Source organism: Anguilla anguilla, chromosome 16, assembly GCF_013347855.1.
Source record: "Anguilla anguilla isolate fAngAng1 chromosome 16, fAngAng1.pri, whole genome shotgun sequence".
In the NCBI taxonomy this organism is placed as follows: Eukaryota; Metazoa; Chordata; class Actinopteri; order Anguilliformes; family Anguillidae; genus Anguilla; species Anguilla anguilla.
In genome coordinates, this window is record NC_049216.1 from 22950950 (window position 1) to 22971156 (window position 20207).

General features: G+C 44.9%; 2 protein-coding genes across 4 annotated transcripts in view; both read left to right on the forward strand.

The window, feature by feature from the left end:
- The first annotated feature begins 1814 nt into the window (after positions 1–1814).
- hmg20a (high mobility group 20A) lies at positions 1815–13679 on the forward strand. 3 transcript variants are annotated; one of them, XM_035396865.1, is made up of 9 exons: positions 1815–2091; positions 5714–5817; positions 5911–6120; positions 6448–6580; positions 7172–7209; positions 8402–8474; positions 8729–8944; positions 12372–12504; positions 12751–13679. In XM_035396865.1, exons 2-9 carry the CDS (start codon positions 5749–5751, stop codon positions 12752–12754), a joined length of 876 nt encoding a protein of 291 aa, XP_035252756.1. In that variant the 5' UTR covers positions 1815–2091; positions 5714–5748; the 3' UTR covers positions 12755–13679. The 3 variants fall into 3 exon arrangements, with proteins under 3 accessions (XP_035252756.1, XP_035252757.1, XP_035252755.1); XM_035396866.1 differs by having other exon boundaries at positions 1816–2091; positions 5914–6120; positions 8399–8474; XM_035396864.1 differs by having other exon boundaries at positions 1817–2091; positions 8399–8474.
- A 5566-nt stretch (positions 13680–19245) lies between these two features.
- The window catches only part of peak1 (pseudopodium-enriched atypical kinase 1), a 120327-nt gene continuing 119365 nt past the window's right edge, over positions 19246–20207 (forward strand). Inside the window, exon 1 of the mRNA XM_035395671.1 lies at positions 19246–19429. The gene's annotated coding sequence lies outside the window, so the exon portion shown is untranslated. The remainder of the gene's footprint in view (positions 19430–20207) is intronic.

Here is a 20207-nt window from a genome sequence, read left to right on the forward strand (position 1 = left end):
AGAGGGGAGGAAAAGCTGGTGTCGTTGTGACATAGAGGTGCTGTGAGAAAGTGTGGGAGGTGATGACAGACCCAAAGAGAAAAGAGGAGGGGGTCAAGCGTGGAGCTTTGGAGGACCGCTGTAGAAAGGTTGTGGGTATGAGATAAGCCACAGTCTCTCAGGGACTGTCCAAAGTTGAAGGATTAAATCCACTTTAGTGCTGGGCCTAAGACTCAGCACAACAAAAAAGTAATAATTCAAGCATCAGCTGATATGAGAATAAAAAGTAACCTGCACTAAACCAGCTGATTCTAATTAGCATAACTCTTCACCATGGTAGGAGAACTAATTATTGTAATCAGCTGGTTTAGTGCATGTTGGTGGCGCAAATACATGGTCAGTCTTTTTACTCTTTGAAGCCGGGTTACCCACCTCTGGGATTGTGCCCAGTTTCTGACATTTCTGTGTTGTAAATGCCTGAGTTGTAAACTTTGGTCGACTTTTAAACAAATCTAAATCACGACTGGCTACAAACGTATTACATTTTGTAAAAATTCCTATATAATGCTTTGAAAATGGACATAAGATTTAAGCAAAGTAGAATAGAATAGTGTGATTGACACATCTAGTGGGCCCTTACATGGAAGATGGACAAAAACTAAACTGAGAGTGACAAAAAAAGCAGAGGACAGTCCTTTCATGTTTGTACTTTATTGCTCAGGTAGAAAGGTCAGAGGGTAATGGATAGAGAAGGGATCACAGCTCATAAGGTGCCATCTGCATGGTGATTCACCCCAAAGAGAGAAGCTAAATGGCGCTGGCAATCGTGTAGTCTACTAATTGACAGGTTGGTTTGGGTGTACTGCTTTATGCTGCATTTCTTGTTTGTGACTAATATGCTGTGCACCAGTAAGTTTTTCCCCTGTAGGGATTCCCTTTTAGCTATTTTAAAAAGAAGAGAAAACTTTCAGCAGACTGTTCTGAAATATCGTTCTCAAAATAGGCCTGTTTTCTCAAGGGTGCAGTTGTTCACAGTGCATATTTTAAAATTCTAGACTTGTATTTAATTATTTATTTTTAATTGGCTGGTTTAAAAAAAAAAACTATGCTTAAATTAAACAGACAATGATTGCAAAAAAAACAGTAAGTGGGTTAATCATTACATTTTCATTCTTTAATCCAGGCTCAAATGTTAGTGTGCAAGGTGCATGTTGACCTTGTCATGCTTAAAGACGACCATAGGAATAACAGTAATGAGTTTCACGTTCCAGACATCCTCTTTAACTGTTTTGCTGATTTCAGTTTTCAAATCAAAATAATTATCCTATGAAATGTATTAAGTTGAAACTCGGCTCTGTGGTGTTTGTCCATAATCATTTGTGGCGTAGTTGTGTCCAGTTTCAGTCACCTATGTTATAAATACTGGGGGCTTTTCGGGATGTATATTAAAATATATTAAATAGCCAATTTCATTTGTCCTGTAAGTTTTCATGCAGTACATTCAAACCCTGCTTATAACTTTGTGTTCAGTTGCTCAGTGTCATTACAAAGGCACATAAATGATGAAAATAGAAATACAAGCGCTTTGTACAGAAGCTTACTTGGTAGGACTGGAGTTATCACACAACTACATTACCCATAATAACAGAGCTTGATGTGACCTCACCTGTGCGACAAAAAGCGCCATATAATGGAAGATTCTGCCTAAATAAACTGATCCCGAATCAGCTGTTAGCCTTCAGACAAAATAGCTCTGGGAAAATAAGGAGCGTGGAAAATGATCTTGGATCAGCTGTTGACTGAAAAGTACTTCACGTTCCGTGGAGAAAATATCATTGCGCGAATAAAAATAGACACGATCCATATTTCAAAAACCATTCAGATTAGATATAAAAATTTAAAAAATTGCGATGTTGACTATTTTTGAAACAATATTTTTTGTTCTCAGTTACATTTAAGTCTAATATCACGCCGCTAAAATGAGAGTGAATTTTCAGTGGTCCTTGTGTAGCTCGATCTTGATTCGCAGTTGACGTGGGCCGTCGTCTGTTTTGATTTGGGGGACCCTTGTTATACCACATTCCTGGAGCTTCGAAAGTTCATGAGTTACAGGTCAGTGTGGAAACGTACTGGCCAAGGGTGTGTTGTGGGGACGTAGGCTGTTCGTAATAAAAAAATAATGTTTACTTTGTTAAATGTAGGCTTTACAACGGCTACTCTCCAGCTAGGTAGCTGCTGTCTGTGTGTTACAATGAAACGCTCCGCATGGTGTCCCTCCTCTCTTGATTAGACTAAGGTTATTTTGTTAATCCCATAGCTATGTATAGATCCTGCTTGTTTCCTTGGCTAAATTAGTGGTTATTTAAATTGTGAGTGTGCTGTAGACTAGTGCATACGTGTCTACATTTTTCGGGGAACTAGCTAGCTTGATTGCTAATAAGTTGGCATATAGTGTTAGTGGCTAGCTAAATTTAGCCAGCTAGCCTGTGTCACTGTGCATATAGCCAGACAATTCTTCAAAACATGTCTGCATTACCCCCACCAAACTAGCTAGATAGCTAGCATGAAATTAATATGATAAACTGGCCGGTGTTACCTTTGGTTTCTTAGAGTATTCAACGCAGGTTAGAATCTCGAACGAGACCAGCCATTAAACGGTGTAGCTACAGCGTACTGTGCTCTGATAGTGCATGTGTCAGTAATGGTTAGTTCGGCATCCTTTTAATTGCGATATTTGACGTTGGCCGATAATTACCACAGATTATATTATGTAGAATTAAATACGAGGAGCGTTGGTGTGTTTTGTTCACTCCAGATATCATGTAGATCGCTATCTATCCAATTCATAACGTATGATTTCAACAGAAGTGTGGACGGTTAGATTTGCATAGGTGAGACAGTCGTACTCGTCTTTTCCAGTCGTGTTAAATCGTTACAGTCGGTGAATGATGTTTGCACGCAATTAAACCTCTGACTTGGTTCGCCGTGCTGCAGACAATCCAGGGGTTTACAGTTTCTTTTATATTCCAAGTCTGGGTAAATGTTCCACTCTCACTGCAGGCAGGGATGCAAAACATGTAAATCCAATTTAACAGAGGCTCTGGTGGCCAGTTGCCATGGTTTCAGAATTTATGTCTGGCATATTACACCGCAGTGATGTCCTAACAATCTGGCTCTCTTCAGTCAAATAGAACTATCACTTAGTGCACAAATATTCAGCGACCAGGACACTGGCCAGTCTTGTTAGAATAAAAGCTGGGCAGTAATAGGAATATTCTCCTCTACAGTGAATGTCTATGGTCATTTTGACACACTGATGACACTAGGATCAGATTCTGAATTGGTGCTTTTTGAAGATGGTATTGCTCCTATAGTAGTAATCATGGTCAAATGATTAATTCGTCAGAATGTGCAGAATCATGTGATTGGATGGCATAAATTCGTTTTATTCAGTACTAGAATTTGCTTCTGGTCATAGCTGTCAAGTGTGTCTTTGTGGAAGGTTTTGCAGTGAAATTTTGATGAGATCTTGGGTCAGTTGAGTTTTGTAGAACATGAAGTGCTTGAAAATCAGTTGAAAGCACAGGTGCCCTTGTGGCTGCACTCGCACAGGGACTTGAGCATAACTTGTTTTCTGTGCCGACGCTTTTGGGTAATTTCAGAAATTTAACTCCAAGCAGCTGCCACTTCAAGGCTTGCCGTTTTACAAACAGACCACCACTGAGCCCTCAATGCTTGCTTGAAAATTCTAAAAGTCATACCTGTCAAGTGGGATTTGTTTTTGTTCCATCGCTAATATCTGTCAGCACACCATTAAAGCCATTTCACCATGAGAGCTGGTCCTGTGCACATTTTTGCTAATAATAATACATTTTATGTCTAGCACCTATCAAGAATAAAAGCAGCATGAAGTGAAGAATAAGGTTTTGAGCTTTTGAGAACTGTTAAGTTTTCCATTTCCATCAAACTGGCGGCCTGGAGACTGTAGAGAATGAGGACTGTGTTCCAGTCCTCATTTGAAGAGGAAATTTAAAGAGCCATTTTAAAGAGGAAAGAGCAGTTTTCTGGTTCGCCCTGCTGTTTCCTGTTCGTCAGAGCTCATTTACTGGAGACCTCTACATCTGCATCTCAGCTGTCCTTTGTGTGCTCGTGCACACCATAGGCTGTGGTGCGTATATGAATCTAGGAGGAGTGCATACATACAATTATCCAGTAGGGGGGGCCAGATGTCTTTGTTTTTTTTTATTCTGCAAAATAATACAAGCACTTAGCAGAGACGTTACACACATCACTCGGTTGAAAGTTCATGTGTAAATTACCTCAATAAAAATAATTTCACTCTTGTAATTAAGTAATGGTTTGTTTTATTTTTACTGTCAGGGTGTGTTGTGGTTTTTTCTTCTTATCTTCGCTCCAGCATTTATCTTCAAGGCTTTGTGCCAGATAGAACAGGAAACCATAGTTTTTATCATGTTGTCCTGTCCCAGGTGGCCGTGGGCGGGGGGGGGGAGGGGGTCTCAGAGGAGGTCAGGGGTCATTATATGCAGTGATGTCTTCTACTGACCAATCAGATTGTGGGTTAACATATATCTTCTGTGAAGCTTGTACGTTTCACATTGCAATCAAAAAAACATTTCTTTGAAAGCAATAATGTACTCTATTAATATGCTGTACTGCTATACTATTATGGTATTATACTAATATTAATTAGACTTAATTGATAGCAAAACTATTTGCATGACAAATAATAGCCTACTATTTTCATTGACATTTTGAAATTGTGACCTAATAATTGGAAGCGTAAACCCGGAGTCAAATGTAAATCTCAAAATGCGATCTTAGCTCAGCTTCCTGCTTTTCCTCAGTTTGAGTTCTTGGGTCCGGTTTGCACAGGGCGTTGGAACTTGCTTGTCAGTGTTTTATCACAGGAAACGCTTGGCACTCGCACTGCGCAGGAGAAGCTGCAGAGTATTTTGGCCCAGCAACTTGCATTGAAATGAGAGAGCGATCTTATCTTTTTTTGTCAGTTAAAAGGCCGTTGTGCCCCTTTGATAGATTTGTTGCTAAAAACCAATAATACAAATCCAGTAAGCAGCCTGCATGGTTTATGACATGAGTTGACACACAGTCCCACTTAATTTCAAATAAAAAGCCTGCCTGTTTGGAGTAGCAAACATTTTAGATCTTAACTGACTGAGCAGTATAAAAAATTAGACGCCTGCTTTAAATGGTAAAAAACAAAATGTAATCAGTGCCTTGTTCATTATTTAAAACATCAAATCATTTCTGAAGGGTTTTGATCACAGATCACTGAGAGTGGTTGCTGAGGTATAAAAGGAGTCAGAATGGATGGGGCTGTAGTCAGGATGGGGGTGTGGGGGTGGAGGGGCGTGCCGTGCAGGTGTTTGTGCTCCTCCAGGTGACGCTGAGCTTTGGAAAGTCACTGCACAGGTGGAGCTGTCAAAATCAGCAGCGGTGTTTGCGCCCACTGGGGCTCAGGGGCGCAAACACATGTCACCATGGTGACCACGTACAGAAGCATGCTGGGAGAATGGCACCTGCAGACAGCTGTGCTCAGCAGTGTGTGTGTGTGTGTGTGTGTGCGCATGCTGTGCTCAGCAGTGTGTGTGTGTGTGCATGCTGTGCTCAGTAGCGTGTTTGCTGTATGTACGTGTGTGTGTGTGGGTGTTGCGTTGTGCTCCCCCCTCCTGACAGGGTGTCCTGTGTTGAGCAGGTCTCTCCTGGGGGTGGCGGTAACAGCGTGAGGCCATGGAGGAGCAGACTGGATCTCCCGGAGCCAACACTGACAACAGCAGCAGCCAGAGGAACGGGGAGGAGGTGAGTCTGATCTGAACCCGCCTGCTCCCTGTGTGACATCACCGCGTGACCTTTAACCTCCGGTTAACGCGCCGCCCCCTCTCCCTGCGGCAGAAGCCCCGGCGCTCCAGCTGGACCAAGGGCAGGAAGAGGAAGAAGCCGGTGAAGGACAGCAACGCCCCCAAAGCCCCGCTCACGGGCTACGTGCGCTTCATGAACGACCGGCGCGAGCAGCTGAGGGCCGAGAGGCCCGACGTCCCCTTCCCCGAAATCACCAGGATGCTGGGCAACGAGTGGAGCAAGCTGCCCCCCGACGAGAAACAGGTAGGAGGGAGAGAGAGAGAGATAGGGGGAGAGAGGGAGAGAGGGGGAAGAGAGGGGGCAGAGAGAAACAAAGAGAGAGAAAGAGAGTAAAGAGAAAGACAGAAAGAGGAGAAGAGAAGGGAAGAGGGGAGGATAGAGATATAGAGTAATGGGTAAAGAAAGGGGAGGGGAGAGAGAAACAGACAGAGGGAGAGATATTGAGAGGATGTGTGAGTGTGTTGAAGTAGTTTGTTTGTGTGCGTGCTGTGGTTCACAGTGGGGTATCTCAGTCTCAGTATCCCTCACTCCCTTTTCTCCCTCTCTCCGTCTCTCTCTCTCCCTCCGCAGCGTTACCTGGACGAGGCTGAGAAGGATAAGGAGCGCTACATGCAGGAGCTGGAGAAGTACCAGAAGACTGAGGCGTACAAGCACTTCACCCGCAAGCTGCAGGACAAGAAGAAGGGCAAGCAGCACAGAGGGGGTGAGACGCGCACACACGCGCTGATCTCGCACGCTGATCTCAACACCCACATGCTGATCTCACACACTGATCTCGCACACTGATCTCAACACCCACATGCTGATCTCACACACTGATCTCTCACGCTGATTTCACTTTCTGATCTCAACACCCGCTCACTGATCTCTCACACTGATCTCACTCGCTGATCTCAACACCCACACGCTGATCTCACACACAGTGTGGGCCCTGTTTTATAGCCATGTCTACATATGCTTCTCATGGTATCTCTGGGCCAAGTCTCCTTACAGCCAAACTCTAAGGTGTTTCTGCTTCAGTACCAGCATACTGTAAGATAACGTTGGCATGATTCAGACAAATCATGAGAGGAATTTCATGCCTGGGATCTTCGGCCAAGTCCGCGCAGTTGTTAGCTTGTGAGTGTGAGGCAGCTGCGCTCCCTGTGTAGAGTGTGTGTGCAGAGCACGTGTGTGTAGAGAGCGCGTTTGTGGTGTGTGTGGGGAGCGTGTGCGGAGCGCACCTGTGGAGTCTCCAGGTGATCTTTCACAGGAAAAACACTTTATTCATCCCCTCTTCTCTCTTGTCCTGCAGATGTGGCACGCCAGGTTACCCATGAATCCCTGCACGAGGTAATCTCGGCATGTACAAATGTACACACACATTCAAGCACACATGCACACCTAAACATGTGCATACATGCATTGGCACTCTCACACTCATACTTCCAAACACAAACTGATGTATTCTCTCTCTCACACACACACACACACACACACACACACAGCACTCTAACTTACGTGCACACACCCATTCGTGCTGTACACAGTACATACTCTTCCTCCCTTAATTCCCCGGTCTGCTGACAGGTCTGCTTCACATTGGGCGCTAACAGCTGCAGCAGTAATGCTGGATTAATCAGCCATGCTCTATAACGGCAGAGCCTGCAGACCGAGCTGCCGCTAACTGGCTCATGCACTTTTATGAGGTGAAACCGTGTAATTAGGGGTCTGCTGGAAACCTGTCCTGTGAAGAGGGAAGGGGGCAAACACAGAGTGACTCAGGACTCAGTGGCCCGCAGATCGGGCACCGCCCCCCCACTCGGCCTAGCCCCCGCCGTCCCCCGCCCCCACCGAGCCGGACAGCGCTCCGCTGCACAGGGCAGGCTGGGGATAATGCACATTAGCCTGTTACCCTGATTGCTTTATGTGCTCTTTCATTCTGCGCTGTGCTCGGCCTCCAGTGGGAGCGGCTCCAGAGCTCCGGTAAACTCCGCCTGCCGCCGGCGGCTAAATAAGATGGATCACCGCAGCTCGGCGCTCGTTAGTCACCATCGCCACGGCAGCGGGGTGATTAGCATCGCCGGCTAGCGGCAGGAGGCTGACAAGGGAGTGGCAGTTTGTCCTATACCTGTCCCGCACACACAAACACACACACACACACACACACACACACCTGTCCTTATTACAACCACCCTGTCCTACTTTGCACAGATACCTACTTATGTACCTATGCATGCACTCACACTCCTCTCTCTCAGAGCACACACACACTCCCCTTTCCTCATTACCTTTTACATTATTAATGTAGTTTTTTTCTTTTTGTTTTTTTTGTGAGAGCTAAAGCTCACCTCATCCACATGTCAATAAAAGTTTTTGAAGACTATTTTGAAATGCATCCAACTTCTTGGGTATAGAACCTCACATCCTGTCCTGATTCCCTGTCTTCACTCTTCTCCTTCTGACAAATGGATTCGTTTCTTCATGCCTTTTTTTAGGTTTTGGTTTCTCATTCTCTCAGCCTTTGTTGTGTGTGTTTCAGAAGGATGCCGAGGGGAAGGAGAGGTCTGTTTTTGACATTCCCATCTTCACCGAGGAGTTTCTCAACCACAGCAAAGGTAAGGAACACTCAAAACTTTCCCTAAGCTTCCTCCATCACTCATCACAAAGCACGGAAAGAGGCTCGTGCACACGCACAGAACTCTCTTCTGAGGAGTCTCATTTGCAGAGAGGGAACTTTGATGTCTTTATTTATCCTGGTCTGTTTGTCCTCAGCTTCTCAGAGTTGTTTCTGGTTGTGTGCCACATAAACCCCTGTCACATGTTTAAGAGCTGATTACCCCCCCCCCCCCCCCCCCCCCCCCCCCCCCAGCGCGCGAGGCGGAGATGCGCCAGCTGAGGAAGACCAACATGGAGTACGAGGAGCGCAACGCGGCGCTGCAGAAGCACGTGGAGAGCATGCGCGGGGCGGTGGAGCGGCTGGAGGGAGACGTGCTGCAGGAGCGCAGCCGCAACACGCTGCTGCAGCAGCACCTGGACACGCTGCGACACGCCCTGACCAGCAGCTTCAGCGGCCTGGCCCTGCCTGGTGAGAGCACACACGTATACACACACACGCACACACACGCACACACACACACACACACGCACACACACACACACGCCCTGACCAGCAGCTTCAGCGGCCTGGCCCTGCCTGGTGAGAGCACACACGTATACACACACACGCACACACACGCACACACACACACACACACGCACACACACACACACGCCCTGACCAGCAGCTTCAGCGGCCTGGCCCTGCCTGGTGAGAGCACACACGTATACACACACACACACACACACACACACACACACACACGCGCACACACACACACACGCCCTGACCAGCAGCTTCAGCGGCCTGGCCCTGCCTGGTGAGAGCACACACGTATACACACACACACACACACACACACACACACGCCCTGACCAGCAGCTTCAGCGGCCTGGCCCTGCCTGGTGAGAGAGCACACACGTATACACACACACACACACACACACACACACGCACACACGCACACACACACACGCACACACACACACGCCCTGACCAGCAGCTTCAGCGGCCTGGCCCTGCCTGGTGAGAGAGCACACACGTATACACACACACGCACACACGCACACACACACGCCCTGACCAGCAGCTTCAGCGGCCTGGCCCTGCCTGGTGAGAGAGCACACACGTATACACACACACGCACACACGCACACACACACACACACACGCACACACACACACACACACACACACGCCCTGACCAGCAGCTTCAGCGGCCTGGCCCTGCCTGGTGAGAGCACACACACACACACACACGCACACACACACACACACACACACGCGCACACACACGCCCTGACCAGCAGCTTCAGCGGCCTGGCCCTGCCTGGTGAGAGAGCACACGCGTATATACACACACACACACACACACACACACACACACGCATACACACACGCACACACACACACGCCCTGACCAGCAGCTTCAGCGGCCTGGCCCTGCCTGGTGAGAGCACACATGTATACACACACGCACACACATACACATTTACACACATGTACATACATATATGCACATATACACACATACACATTTACACACACATACATACATATATGCACATTTACTCACATATACATACATATATGCACATATATACAAATTTACACACATATATGTACATATATGCACATATACACACATACAAATTTACACACATATACATGCATATATGCACATATACACACATACAATTTTACACACATATATATACATTGGTGAGGGGACCAAAGTATGTGTACATCTAATTAGTTGGTTTGGCAACTTCAGCCACACCCATTACTAACCACTGGGTTTGGCGATTGCCAGGAGAATGCTACCTGCCCGAATGCATAGTGCCAACTGTAAAGATTGGTGGAGGAGGCATAATGGTCTGGGGCTATTTTTCATGGTTTGGGCTAGGCCCCTTAATTCCAGTGAACGGAAATATTACCGCTATCGCATACTATGAAATTCTAGAGAATTGTGTGCTCCCAAATTTGGGTAACAGTTTGGTGAAGGCCCTTTCATGTTTCAGCATGTCGATGCCCTCGTGCACAAAGCAAGGTTCAGAAAGAAATAGTTTTCTGTGTTTGGTGTGGAAGCCCTTTGGAATTTAATCTTTTAACAGCAGATACTTCTATGAGTACCACTGTACAACAGTAAAGCCATATTATTTCCAAACATTCTTCAAATACGTTCTGTTTTAAGCACATTTTCGTAACTTCTGTGGACTTCATCTGAACTGCTTAAGATAATTAAAAGGAAAATGAATTATTTGGAAGCGGGTATAATCTTGTCGTTGAAACCTATTTTTTTTCTTTCTAACTGCTGTAACTGAAAACGGGTCTTGATAATTGTGAGAGAGAACTCTGGGCTTTCTGTGAATCCCCAGTGGCTTCTGGGATACAAGCCGTTGCCTTTGTTTATTTGTCCGGAACCCTGTGCTTTGATCTCCAATCCACAGAAGTGTCACATGACTGCACATGGTAGTTATTTGATTCTTTCTCACAGCTCAGATGTGAGCTTGGTCGATCCGGAAATGAATGGTTGCTTTTAATGTTCAGATATCCATCCGTCCATCTATCCATTAACTGTACCCGCTTATCCTGGTCAGGGTCGCGGAGGTGCTGGAGCCTATCCCAGCGTGCATTGGGCAAGAGGCAGGAATACTCCCTGAACAGGCCACCAATCTATCACAGGGCAGGTTCAGATATGAAACACTTTATTCTTATATTTCATTCTTTTTTCTCCCAAACCTCCAGCCACTGTATCTGCATGTTACTCCATCTGGGGTAGAATTCAGTTAAGTGCAAATAAATTTCTGAGCAAGATCTCTCAGTCAGTCACGTCACGGATGGGACAAATCGGCAAATATGGCGGTAGGAAGCTGGGAGAGAGAAGGAGGGAGGAAAGGAGGGAAAGCCAGCTCCAAGGCTTATCAAGGTTGAAGAGGTTGCAGGTTTAATTCCCAAGTGGGGCTTTGCCATATTGCCCTTGAGCAGAGTACTTAACCTTGTGTGTCTTAAATGGACGATAATGTGTGTGAGCTTTGAGTGGTTCTAAATCAGTTCGCTCTGCTAAGCAAATGCACTTTATCGATGCCACAGGAACTTAGTCCAGCTCAGCCTGCTGTGAAATCTCAGAGAACGTCACGTCACTGAAGATTTGAAATGCTAAATGTTGTGTGTCAGACTGTGTAAAACGTGACAGTAATTATGTCAGTCAGTAATCATTCATTAGGCCAGGGGCACAGTGTTTGGCACGTGTGTGGCGTAGCGTGTCTGACCGTGTCTGTAATGTTTCCTTGGTGGTTAATTTGGGTTTGCCGTTGATGAATGGAAGCTGGTATCAGATGTTCCATTGGTGGTGTATTAGGGTATGCCTCCGATGACTGATCCATTGGTGGTGTATTGGGGTATGCCATGGATGACTGATCCATTGGTGGTGTATTGGGGTATGCCGTGGATGACTGATCCAGTGGTGGTGTATTGGGGTATGCCGTGGATGGCTGATCCATTGGTGATGTATTGGGGTATGCCGTGGATGACTGATCCATTGGTGGTGTATTGGGGTATGCCATGGATGACTGATCCATTGGTGGTGTATTAGGGTATGCTGTTGATGACTGATCCATTGGTGGTGTATTGGGGTATGCCGTGGATGACTGATCCATTGGTGGTGTATTGGGGTATGCCGTGGATGACTGATCCATTGGTGGTGTATTAGGGTATGCTGTTGATGACTGATCCATTGGTGGTGTATTGGGGTATGCCGTGGATGACTGATCCATTGGTGGTGTATTGGGGGATGCTGTTGATGACTGTTCCAGTGGTGGTGTATTGGGGTATGCCGTGGATGACTGATCCATTGGTGGTGTATTGGGGGCAGTGAGTATCAGGCTAATCTCTCTCTCTCTGTCTGTTTCTGCAGGAAGTGGAGAGGTGCCCACGCTGGAAACCATCGACTTGTACATGAAGAAGCTGCACGCCATCATCCTGGCCAACCCTCAGGAGCACGAGGCTCTGATCAACACCATCAGAGAGGTGGTCAGCCGCCTGGACAGGTATGAGCCAACACACACCACAACACACACCCCACACATCCCCTCACCTACACACACCACACACCTCCTCACCAACACGCACTACACACCTCCTCCCCAACACACACACATTGTGCATGCAAACACACACATGTACAACACACACAAACATGCTCACAATGTGCACTCAACAACACACACATATTCAAAATTCCTTGTTCCACTGATGTATTTATTCGTTTATAATAAAATAATTTCCTCCCCCAGGTAATTTTGCACCCCCAGACTTCAAGGAGAGTTGAGCTGCACATCGTACCTGTGTGTGTCCACTGAGGCTGTTTTAGTGAGGTCAGCTACCTTTCTCACTGCACCCCCATCCCCATTTTAAGATGCCTTTTATTCATTTATTAGCCAATATTGGGGTCCAGATTCAGTGTAACCGCAATCGCGTGGAGAATTTAAGCAAGCACTCCTTCTGCTGTTTCTTCCATAACTGCACATGGTCAGTGGCTGCTGAAATTGAAGGTGAGCTTGGTTCAGGAATTGCTTGCTTAAATTCAGTACCAATAGTTGAATGCAAAGCCCATTGGATTTCTGTAATCTGGCTCGGAATCTTAGGTTATTTATTTTGTACTGTTTTTGTAGGAGTTTTCCAAGTCGAATTTGTATCATATAACGCCACACCAAATTCTGAATTTGCAGAAGTATTTTGAATGAGTTGCAGAGGCAATATGCACATTCCCCATTAACCTCTGTGTTAATGGAATTGTTTTCCTTTCTTTTTTTAAGTAGGACTAGAAAGTCTGCAGTTCAAGTAAAAAGATACACACTGTGAACATCTGTGTCTCCAACCTATTCGATTGCCTGCTTTTTTTTTCTTTTCTTTTTTAAACAAAAACAAAAAAACATTTTTACTTTTGTTCAGATGTTTTAAACCATCAGAATTTTAGCCATTTTAGTGTTTGTTTGCTGGCAATGGCGAGACTTGGCTGGAGGGGGTGAGAATGAAAGACGTTCCATTTTTAATCTTGTTTTGCTTGTGAAGGAAGCACTATTCACGTTCAAAGGCAGTTTATCACAAGTTAAGCATTACTGAATATAGTTGTGCCAGTGTTTGAATTGTTTGTATGTTGTAATGGAAAAAGTACTTAAATGTTCCAAAATATTGTGTTGTTGAATAAAACGGTTTTGCAGTATTTGTTTGTGCAGGTGTTGTTTTATCGGGGATATTCTGATATATTCTGCTCAAGAAGCTGCACCAGATTCTATTCCCATGGGCACTTTTCATCAGGACTTGGTGTTGGACTAACTTTTTTTCCTCCGAAGGTCTGTGCATATTTAGCTGAATTTATAGCATGGCTATTAGCACATACAGGCACATCTAAGGTTGTCTGGAGGAGGAACTGACACGAGGCCAATGTGGACCCTGCACATTTTATTCACAGGAAGTGATAGGAACAACTGTGAAACAACATGAATAGCGTTGAGCCAGAGATGAGAATCTTTTTTGGAAGTTCTGCGCTGAGAGTGTTTGGAGAATTGATTGTGTGGGAGGGAAAGCTCAACTGTTCAACTGTCTCAAATTTGGCTTTGGCTTTAAGTTCAGGAGTTGAGAGTGAGGTTGATAGAATTAGCCTGCATTAAGATTAACTTCTTTACCCAAAAAAAGGAAGAGGTTCTTTCTCATCTCTCTAGCCAAAAAAAAAAATCAGTTTTGACACTTCAAAAATAATAAAAATTCCGTGCATCCCTCCAATCAAAAGCAGCAAAGTCACCCAAAGCCTGCCGAGAATTAATAGGCAATTATAGAACACTTGAAAGTTCTACATCATTTGTTGCTGTTAAAGCCCTTTAGGCCATCTGTGCAATATGAATGTCAGCTCGGACCAAGACAGTTTTATTGCCGTGTCCCAACAATGGATGGTTTGTGTCAGATGGTTTTTTTACGTTTACTAAACACATTTCTCTCTAATCTTCAGAAGGGGCCCCCTAAATTCACCTTGTGTGACCCCACAGTTTGGAATGCATTTCTCTGGTGGCAAGTTTGGTCGCACAGTATCCAACCTAGGATTTGTAATACCGGAGTAACACTCCCAAGAGTTTACCATTCATTTGGCCAGCATTTACTATGCGAGTATTGTCACCTTAACCTACCTAATGAGTTGTGAAAGTCATGATTCAATGAAAGGACTGATTTTACAACAGAGGAGATTTGATTGAACCAAAGATTTCCTTGTTGATATTGTACACTTGGGTATGGAATGAAATTAGATTTTTTTCTGAAATGTCTTAAAATAAATGTGAATGAAACATGTCTGCAGTGTGCATAAAATAAGCAAAAGGATTTTATTGCTTTTCACATTTCAACAGATGAACAACGTCTGACTCCCCAAGAAGCATCCTTAAAATGTATTTTATTCCCAGTCAGCTCTGTGCTTTAAACAGAAATTTATGAAAAGGGGGGAAACACTTGTTTGCCTTATGATGCCCATTTCCTGTCTGCTGGCAGTGGTTTCCTGTTCACAGTGGCCAGCAAGTGCTGCCAGAACGCTGGCTCACAGCTGCTTGCCTTTACATTACATTACTGGCATTACACAGCTTTATAGCATTTTAACAGACTGTCCATTTATACTGCTGGATATATACTGCAGCAGTGCAGGTTAAGTACCTTGCTCAAGGGGACAACGGCAGTGTCCTACCTGGTAATTGTACCTGAAGCCTCTGTGTTACAAGCCCAGTTCCCTACCCATTATACCATTATATCATTGCAGGGTGCTTCACTGCTGCCTTTCAGTCACTGTCCTGGTGCAGTCTGCTGGCCCTGGGGCCAGGTCATGCAGTCACCTGCCTCAGTGCAAGTTCCCCTTTAGCTTTCAGACGGACAGAGGCCTCTTCTGTCCCCTTTTCCTGAAAGCCCTTCAGATGCGCAGAAACAAGTAAACCTTTAATTTGTGCACAACACCCAACAGGACGGGGAGGGGGGTGCCACGTCCCTTTGACACCCAGTCGCAGCTGCGGGGGGGAAGGGAAGAAGGCCGAATGTTCTGAACCACACTGGGGAAACAAAAGAGGCTGGCAGCATCATGAGCCGGAGATCATGAGCTCTCCCTCACCCGCCCCCCCCCCTTCCCCCAGAGCAACCTGGTCAGCTTCCTCCTTTTGCTTCCTGCCAGGGTTTCAGGGGTCTGGGGGGGGGGGGGGGGGGGGGGGGTGGGAGTCCTCACAGAGAGGATGCCGGAGCGCAGAGGGGTTAGCGAGCAGTCATGTGCTGAGCGGGCCTCGTATCCTGACTGAGCTGAAAACTTATTGCTCAGCACAGATCTCTCCGGATGCAGGTGATTCATATTTGCTACGGGAAAAGTCCACTCACCCAGCTGTAAAGTCTTCTGGATATTATCCAGTGCTTTGTGATAGCTGAGGCAAGAGTGGAGGCACACATTATGAACACTAATGAACAATCATCTGAGAACGTAGATTATCTCTGAACAGCAAGCCTTAAAGAGTACTCAAACTGTTTCTGAATACCTTTTAAGGTATTGTCAGGCCTGTGAAGAACAATGTTTTTTCTTCAATCTAATTTCTTATTTCTTAAATATTTAAAGGAGATATTTAACATGCAAACCTGCAACTTGTTTGAGTTTTGTTTAGAGATTCTTAACTTTTTTAGCTCTAAATAAATAGGATTGTTTAAAGTGTTGCAACCCCAAATTAAAATAAACACTCATTGCCCATACCGTACTGCTTGCTCAAAATGAAGTGATTACGTTGGGATGTCTGCCATTTTTCAGGATTTTCTGAGGCTTTTCTCTCTCATGAATAGAAGCGGGAACGTTTAGATTCCATGCTTTTTTAAAAACATTTTGCATGCCGTGTCCCGTTATAGCTAAGTAATCCTCGATAAGCCTCCCATTCAACATTTAGGTACCTTATGCATAAACTGCGACATTTTGGAAGATGTGTTACCAAAATTATTATATGAACCTAAAATACACAAGTAATGCGATCCTTTAGAAGAAGTAGCACATACTCAGGTTTCTTTCTTTCTTTTCATCATGTGCTAAAAATGCTCTTTTGCAAACGCACACAAAACTCGCTTTGTCTGCGTTGGCAATATTCTGTATGACAATATTCCATCGCCAGCCAGTTTATGATAGAGGCTAACTGAGAATAGAACATAAGGAGTTACTTAGAACATGCTTCAATCAGACGTAACTGGATACGGAGTAGGCCTACATTAGGATATGGCTAACATTCAGTTTAAGGAAATACAGACTAAAAGTTTACATCCAAACGACTGCAGGTTCATGAATAAAATGTCATATTTTATTAGGATTGGCTACAATAAATAAGCACACCTTCCAGGTTATGAAAAATCTCCTTAACAATGAAATAATGCATTTTTGTACATTAGCATTAAACACCAAATAAGAGAGACTTATGCCAGAAAAATGGTAATAATAAATATATGAAAGTATTTCTGAGGAATATATTTCCTTTGAAAACAAATAAATAGCATATAGTGAGTGTTGTTAACATAAAGTAGTATTATCCATTATTAAATTGGTTAACCCTGTTTCCCTTGAGAAATTATATTTATTAAAATTATTATTTCCCTTGAAAAGATTAGTAAATAAGAAAATCATGCGCCCTCTTGTGGCGCATATATTCACTGCAATAACGAGCGTCCAAACCCCATGACTACTCGGTTTACGCAATTCAAGTGTGCCAACAGTGCGTATCTCTAAATAACGTTTACTTTTGGCATGAAGACCAAAGTGATCAGTGGTCTCGATATGGAACGTCCAAAGGAATAACTAGGGCTCTCAGTCTTTGGGGGGGGGGGGGGGGGGGGGGAATCTATATAAGACGTCCTTCCTCTTTGTTGAAGGTGCATGTTTTTTCAGCAGGAAGGGTTAATGAAGTACATGGGAAACGTCTTTCATGGTCGCTATCTTGCCCTTGATCCATCACCCTCTTGGGAGGGGGGAAGCAGCGGTGTCACTGGTAAGAAGCGGAAAATCTCGGCCTCGTGCGCCTGCCGGCCGGGGAAACTATCTCTGGAATGTTTAGAAACATGAGTCACTCCCACACACTCCTGCTGAGGTCACACCCACCTCCACCAACTTCCTGCCCCCCTCCTGCTCAACAGACAGAGGGATACAGGGGGGATTTCCATTCGTCAGTGTCCCTGCCCCGCACATTCTTTTTTTACCCATCCGAGCCCCAACAACACATGCTATCCATTCTGTTCAGAAGGCGCATAAGATCAAAATGGCACTTTGTGCTGCACTGTATTGTATGATAATTGGCCTTGATCCCTGCCCTTTGTCCTGGGTGCAATACATATTGTACCTGCAGTCTCAAAGAATTACTCAGCACACATTTAAAAATGCATATCTATTCTTAGAAATGCTTTATGGCCCACACCGCACAACCGATTCGTAATTTATACCGTGATTAGTGCTGGCAGGGAATTGTGGAGTAGTAGAATGGGAGGATAATGCCAGTTGTCACTATGCTGGCAGTATGGAGGCATGACTGGAGGAGGGGGGGAGTGGAGTCTGCGTGTTAGTCACTGCTGTCACCTGCCTTAGATCCAAATGAGCGCCTCTGGGACGGGAATGCAGGGAGCCCCCTGGCAGCTCTGCTGAAAAAACGCAGCATTAGATACTCAGCACAGGCACAGTCACGCCTCCGGACCGCGCGAACAGCTCACCGAGGGCACGGTTTAAACGAAAGCGAGACTGACAAGTCATTAAACGAATGCATGTGTTCTGTGTCTGTGTGACGTGCACAGGATCATAATCACAAATGACATGGTCTAGCAAGTTATATTCCCTGTGAATAATTGAATAATTATTATTTTTGAGTTCTAGGGCACTGTTACATGGGCGGCACGGTGGTGCAGTGGGTAGAGCTGTTGCCCACAGCAATAAGGTCCTTAGTTCGCATCCCTATGTGGAGTTTTTGTTCACGTTGGTTTCCGCTGGGTAGTCCGGTTTCCTCCCACAGTCCAAAGAGAGTTTAAATTGCCCCTAGGTATCAGTGTGTGAGCGAATGGTGTGTGCGTCTTGCAACTGTCCAGGGTGTATCCCTGCCTTTTCCCCCAATGCATGCTGGGATAGACTCCAGCACCTCCTGCGACCCTGACCAGGAATAAGCAGTTATAGGTAATGGATGGAGAGCACTGTTACATAGTTAATTCTTATATTAAACAACACTCATTTATTTTAAATACATTTTTAGAAAGAGTGTGCATGGCCCTGTTTCAATAAGATTCACTTTATCAGATCACTATGCAGGTATTTGCAGATTTCTGTATTGCACCCAGGACGAAGGGAAGGGATGAAGGGCAATTATCATACAGCAACGCATATAAATTGTTAATAACAACAGACTGCATGCGTAGCTACATAATTTAAATTTGGAAGGTGAAACAGATTTGAGCTTGCATTTTTGCTTGCAATCAGTTGCCACTTCACTGTCATAACGCCAGAATTACTTCACAGCCTATAGCCACTTGTGGCACTTTATTTTTCACGTGTTTGATTGCAGGCAAATACACATAATTCCTATCTGGGGAAATAAACAGACTTGGTTATACATCATTCTGTTGTCGTACCGGAGAAAGAAATGCTGATGAAGTAGATGGGAATGTGTTCCCCTTCACCGCGCGGCGCCGACGTACTTACGTGCACGGTGCTATCCTACAGAGCGCGCGCGCGCGCCCGGACCTACGTAAATGCGCGTATCCCATGGTAGTTGAGAGAACCACTGCTGTGGCCATGCAGTGGGAACGAGTGTGGCATCGGCAACGCGTGAGCACTGTTATTCCTATTAAAATTCACAGCGGACCTTACGTTATTACTGTACGACAATAGTAGAAAAGCGGGATTATGGTTGTCAAGAAGGAGCAGGGACGTGGAAGAAGACGAAGCACATAACGGTAAGAATAAAAAAGTTTAAATCGTTTTTTCCAACAGGAATCAACAGTGAGTTTGTTAGCCACCAGTCGTTAGGCACGGGGAAAGTTCCTGATAGGACGTAACAGAGGCAAAGCAGTCCCTTCGAAATGGATATTGCAGTTAATCTTGCGTTGAGCCTTTTGCTCAGTGTTAGCATTGCTAGCTGGCTGTACCTTTAGGATACAACCGAAAGTAGCCTATCATCTCCATAAAGCGAAAAGAAAGTTTCCTTTTTGCTATTCTAGTGTTGCAGGTAGTCAAATCATTATAGCGACATACGTTTCTGTACGGTAACTTTGTAACGTTGGCAAGCGCCTGCGACTCGGAAAGGAAAACAAATGCGCAACACTGCAGTGCAAATATTTTGCTTGTATTTTCCTAAATATTTAGCGTTCTTAGTGAAACCAGTACGGTAAAGTTGTCATATTTAAGTAAACAATATTGGTTTGAATGTGTGTTGCAGGAAATCGGGGACTGGCTGTCAAACACGGTGGTTAATTGGATCGGTCTGGCATTTTCAGTTGAACGTTTCATTAACAGGAAAAAAAACGCGTATTCAGTGACAAACATTTTGTTATTATGAATGGTAGCAGTGAACAGATCAAATATACAGCTGTAATTTAAACGCAAATTGCCATTCTGTTTGATGCCATGGCAATGTATATGCTTGAGTGTCCATGTTCGAGGAATTATCTTTCCAGTTTGCCAAAATGTAGTTGCAGTGAAATGATAGCTGTGGATTGGACTGTGAATCGATTG

Bases quoted from the DNA above. Each gene is read 5' to 3' on its own strand.
- hmg20a (XM_035396864.1), top strand. From the start codon at position 5,749: ATGGAGGAGCAGACTGGATCTCCCGGAGCCAACACTGACAACAGCAGC. The intron at 5,818-5,910 runs GTGAGTCTGATC...TCCCTGCGGCAG, and splicing joins GCCAGAGGAACGGGGAGGAG to AAGCCCCGGCGCTCCAGCTG. The intron at 6,581-7,171 runs GTGAGACGCGCA...CTTGTCCTGCAG, and splicing joins GGGCAAGCAGCACAGAGGGG to ATGTGGCACGCCAGGTTACC.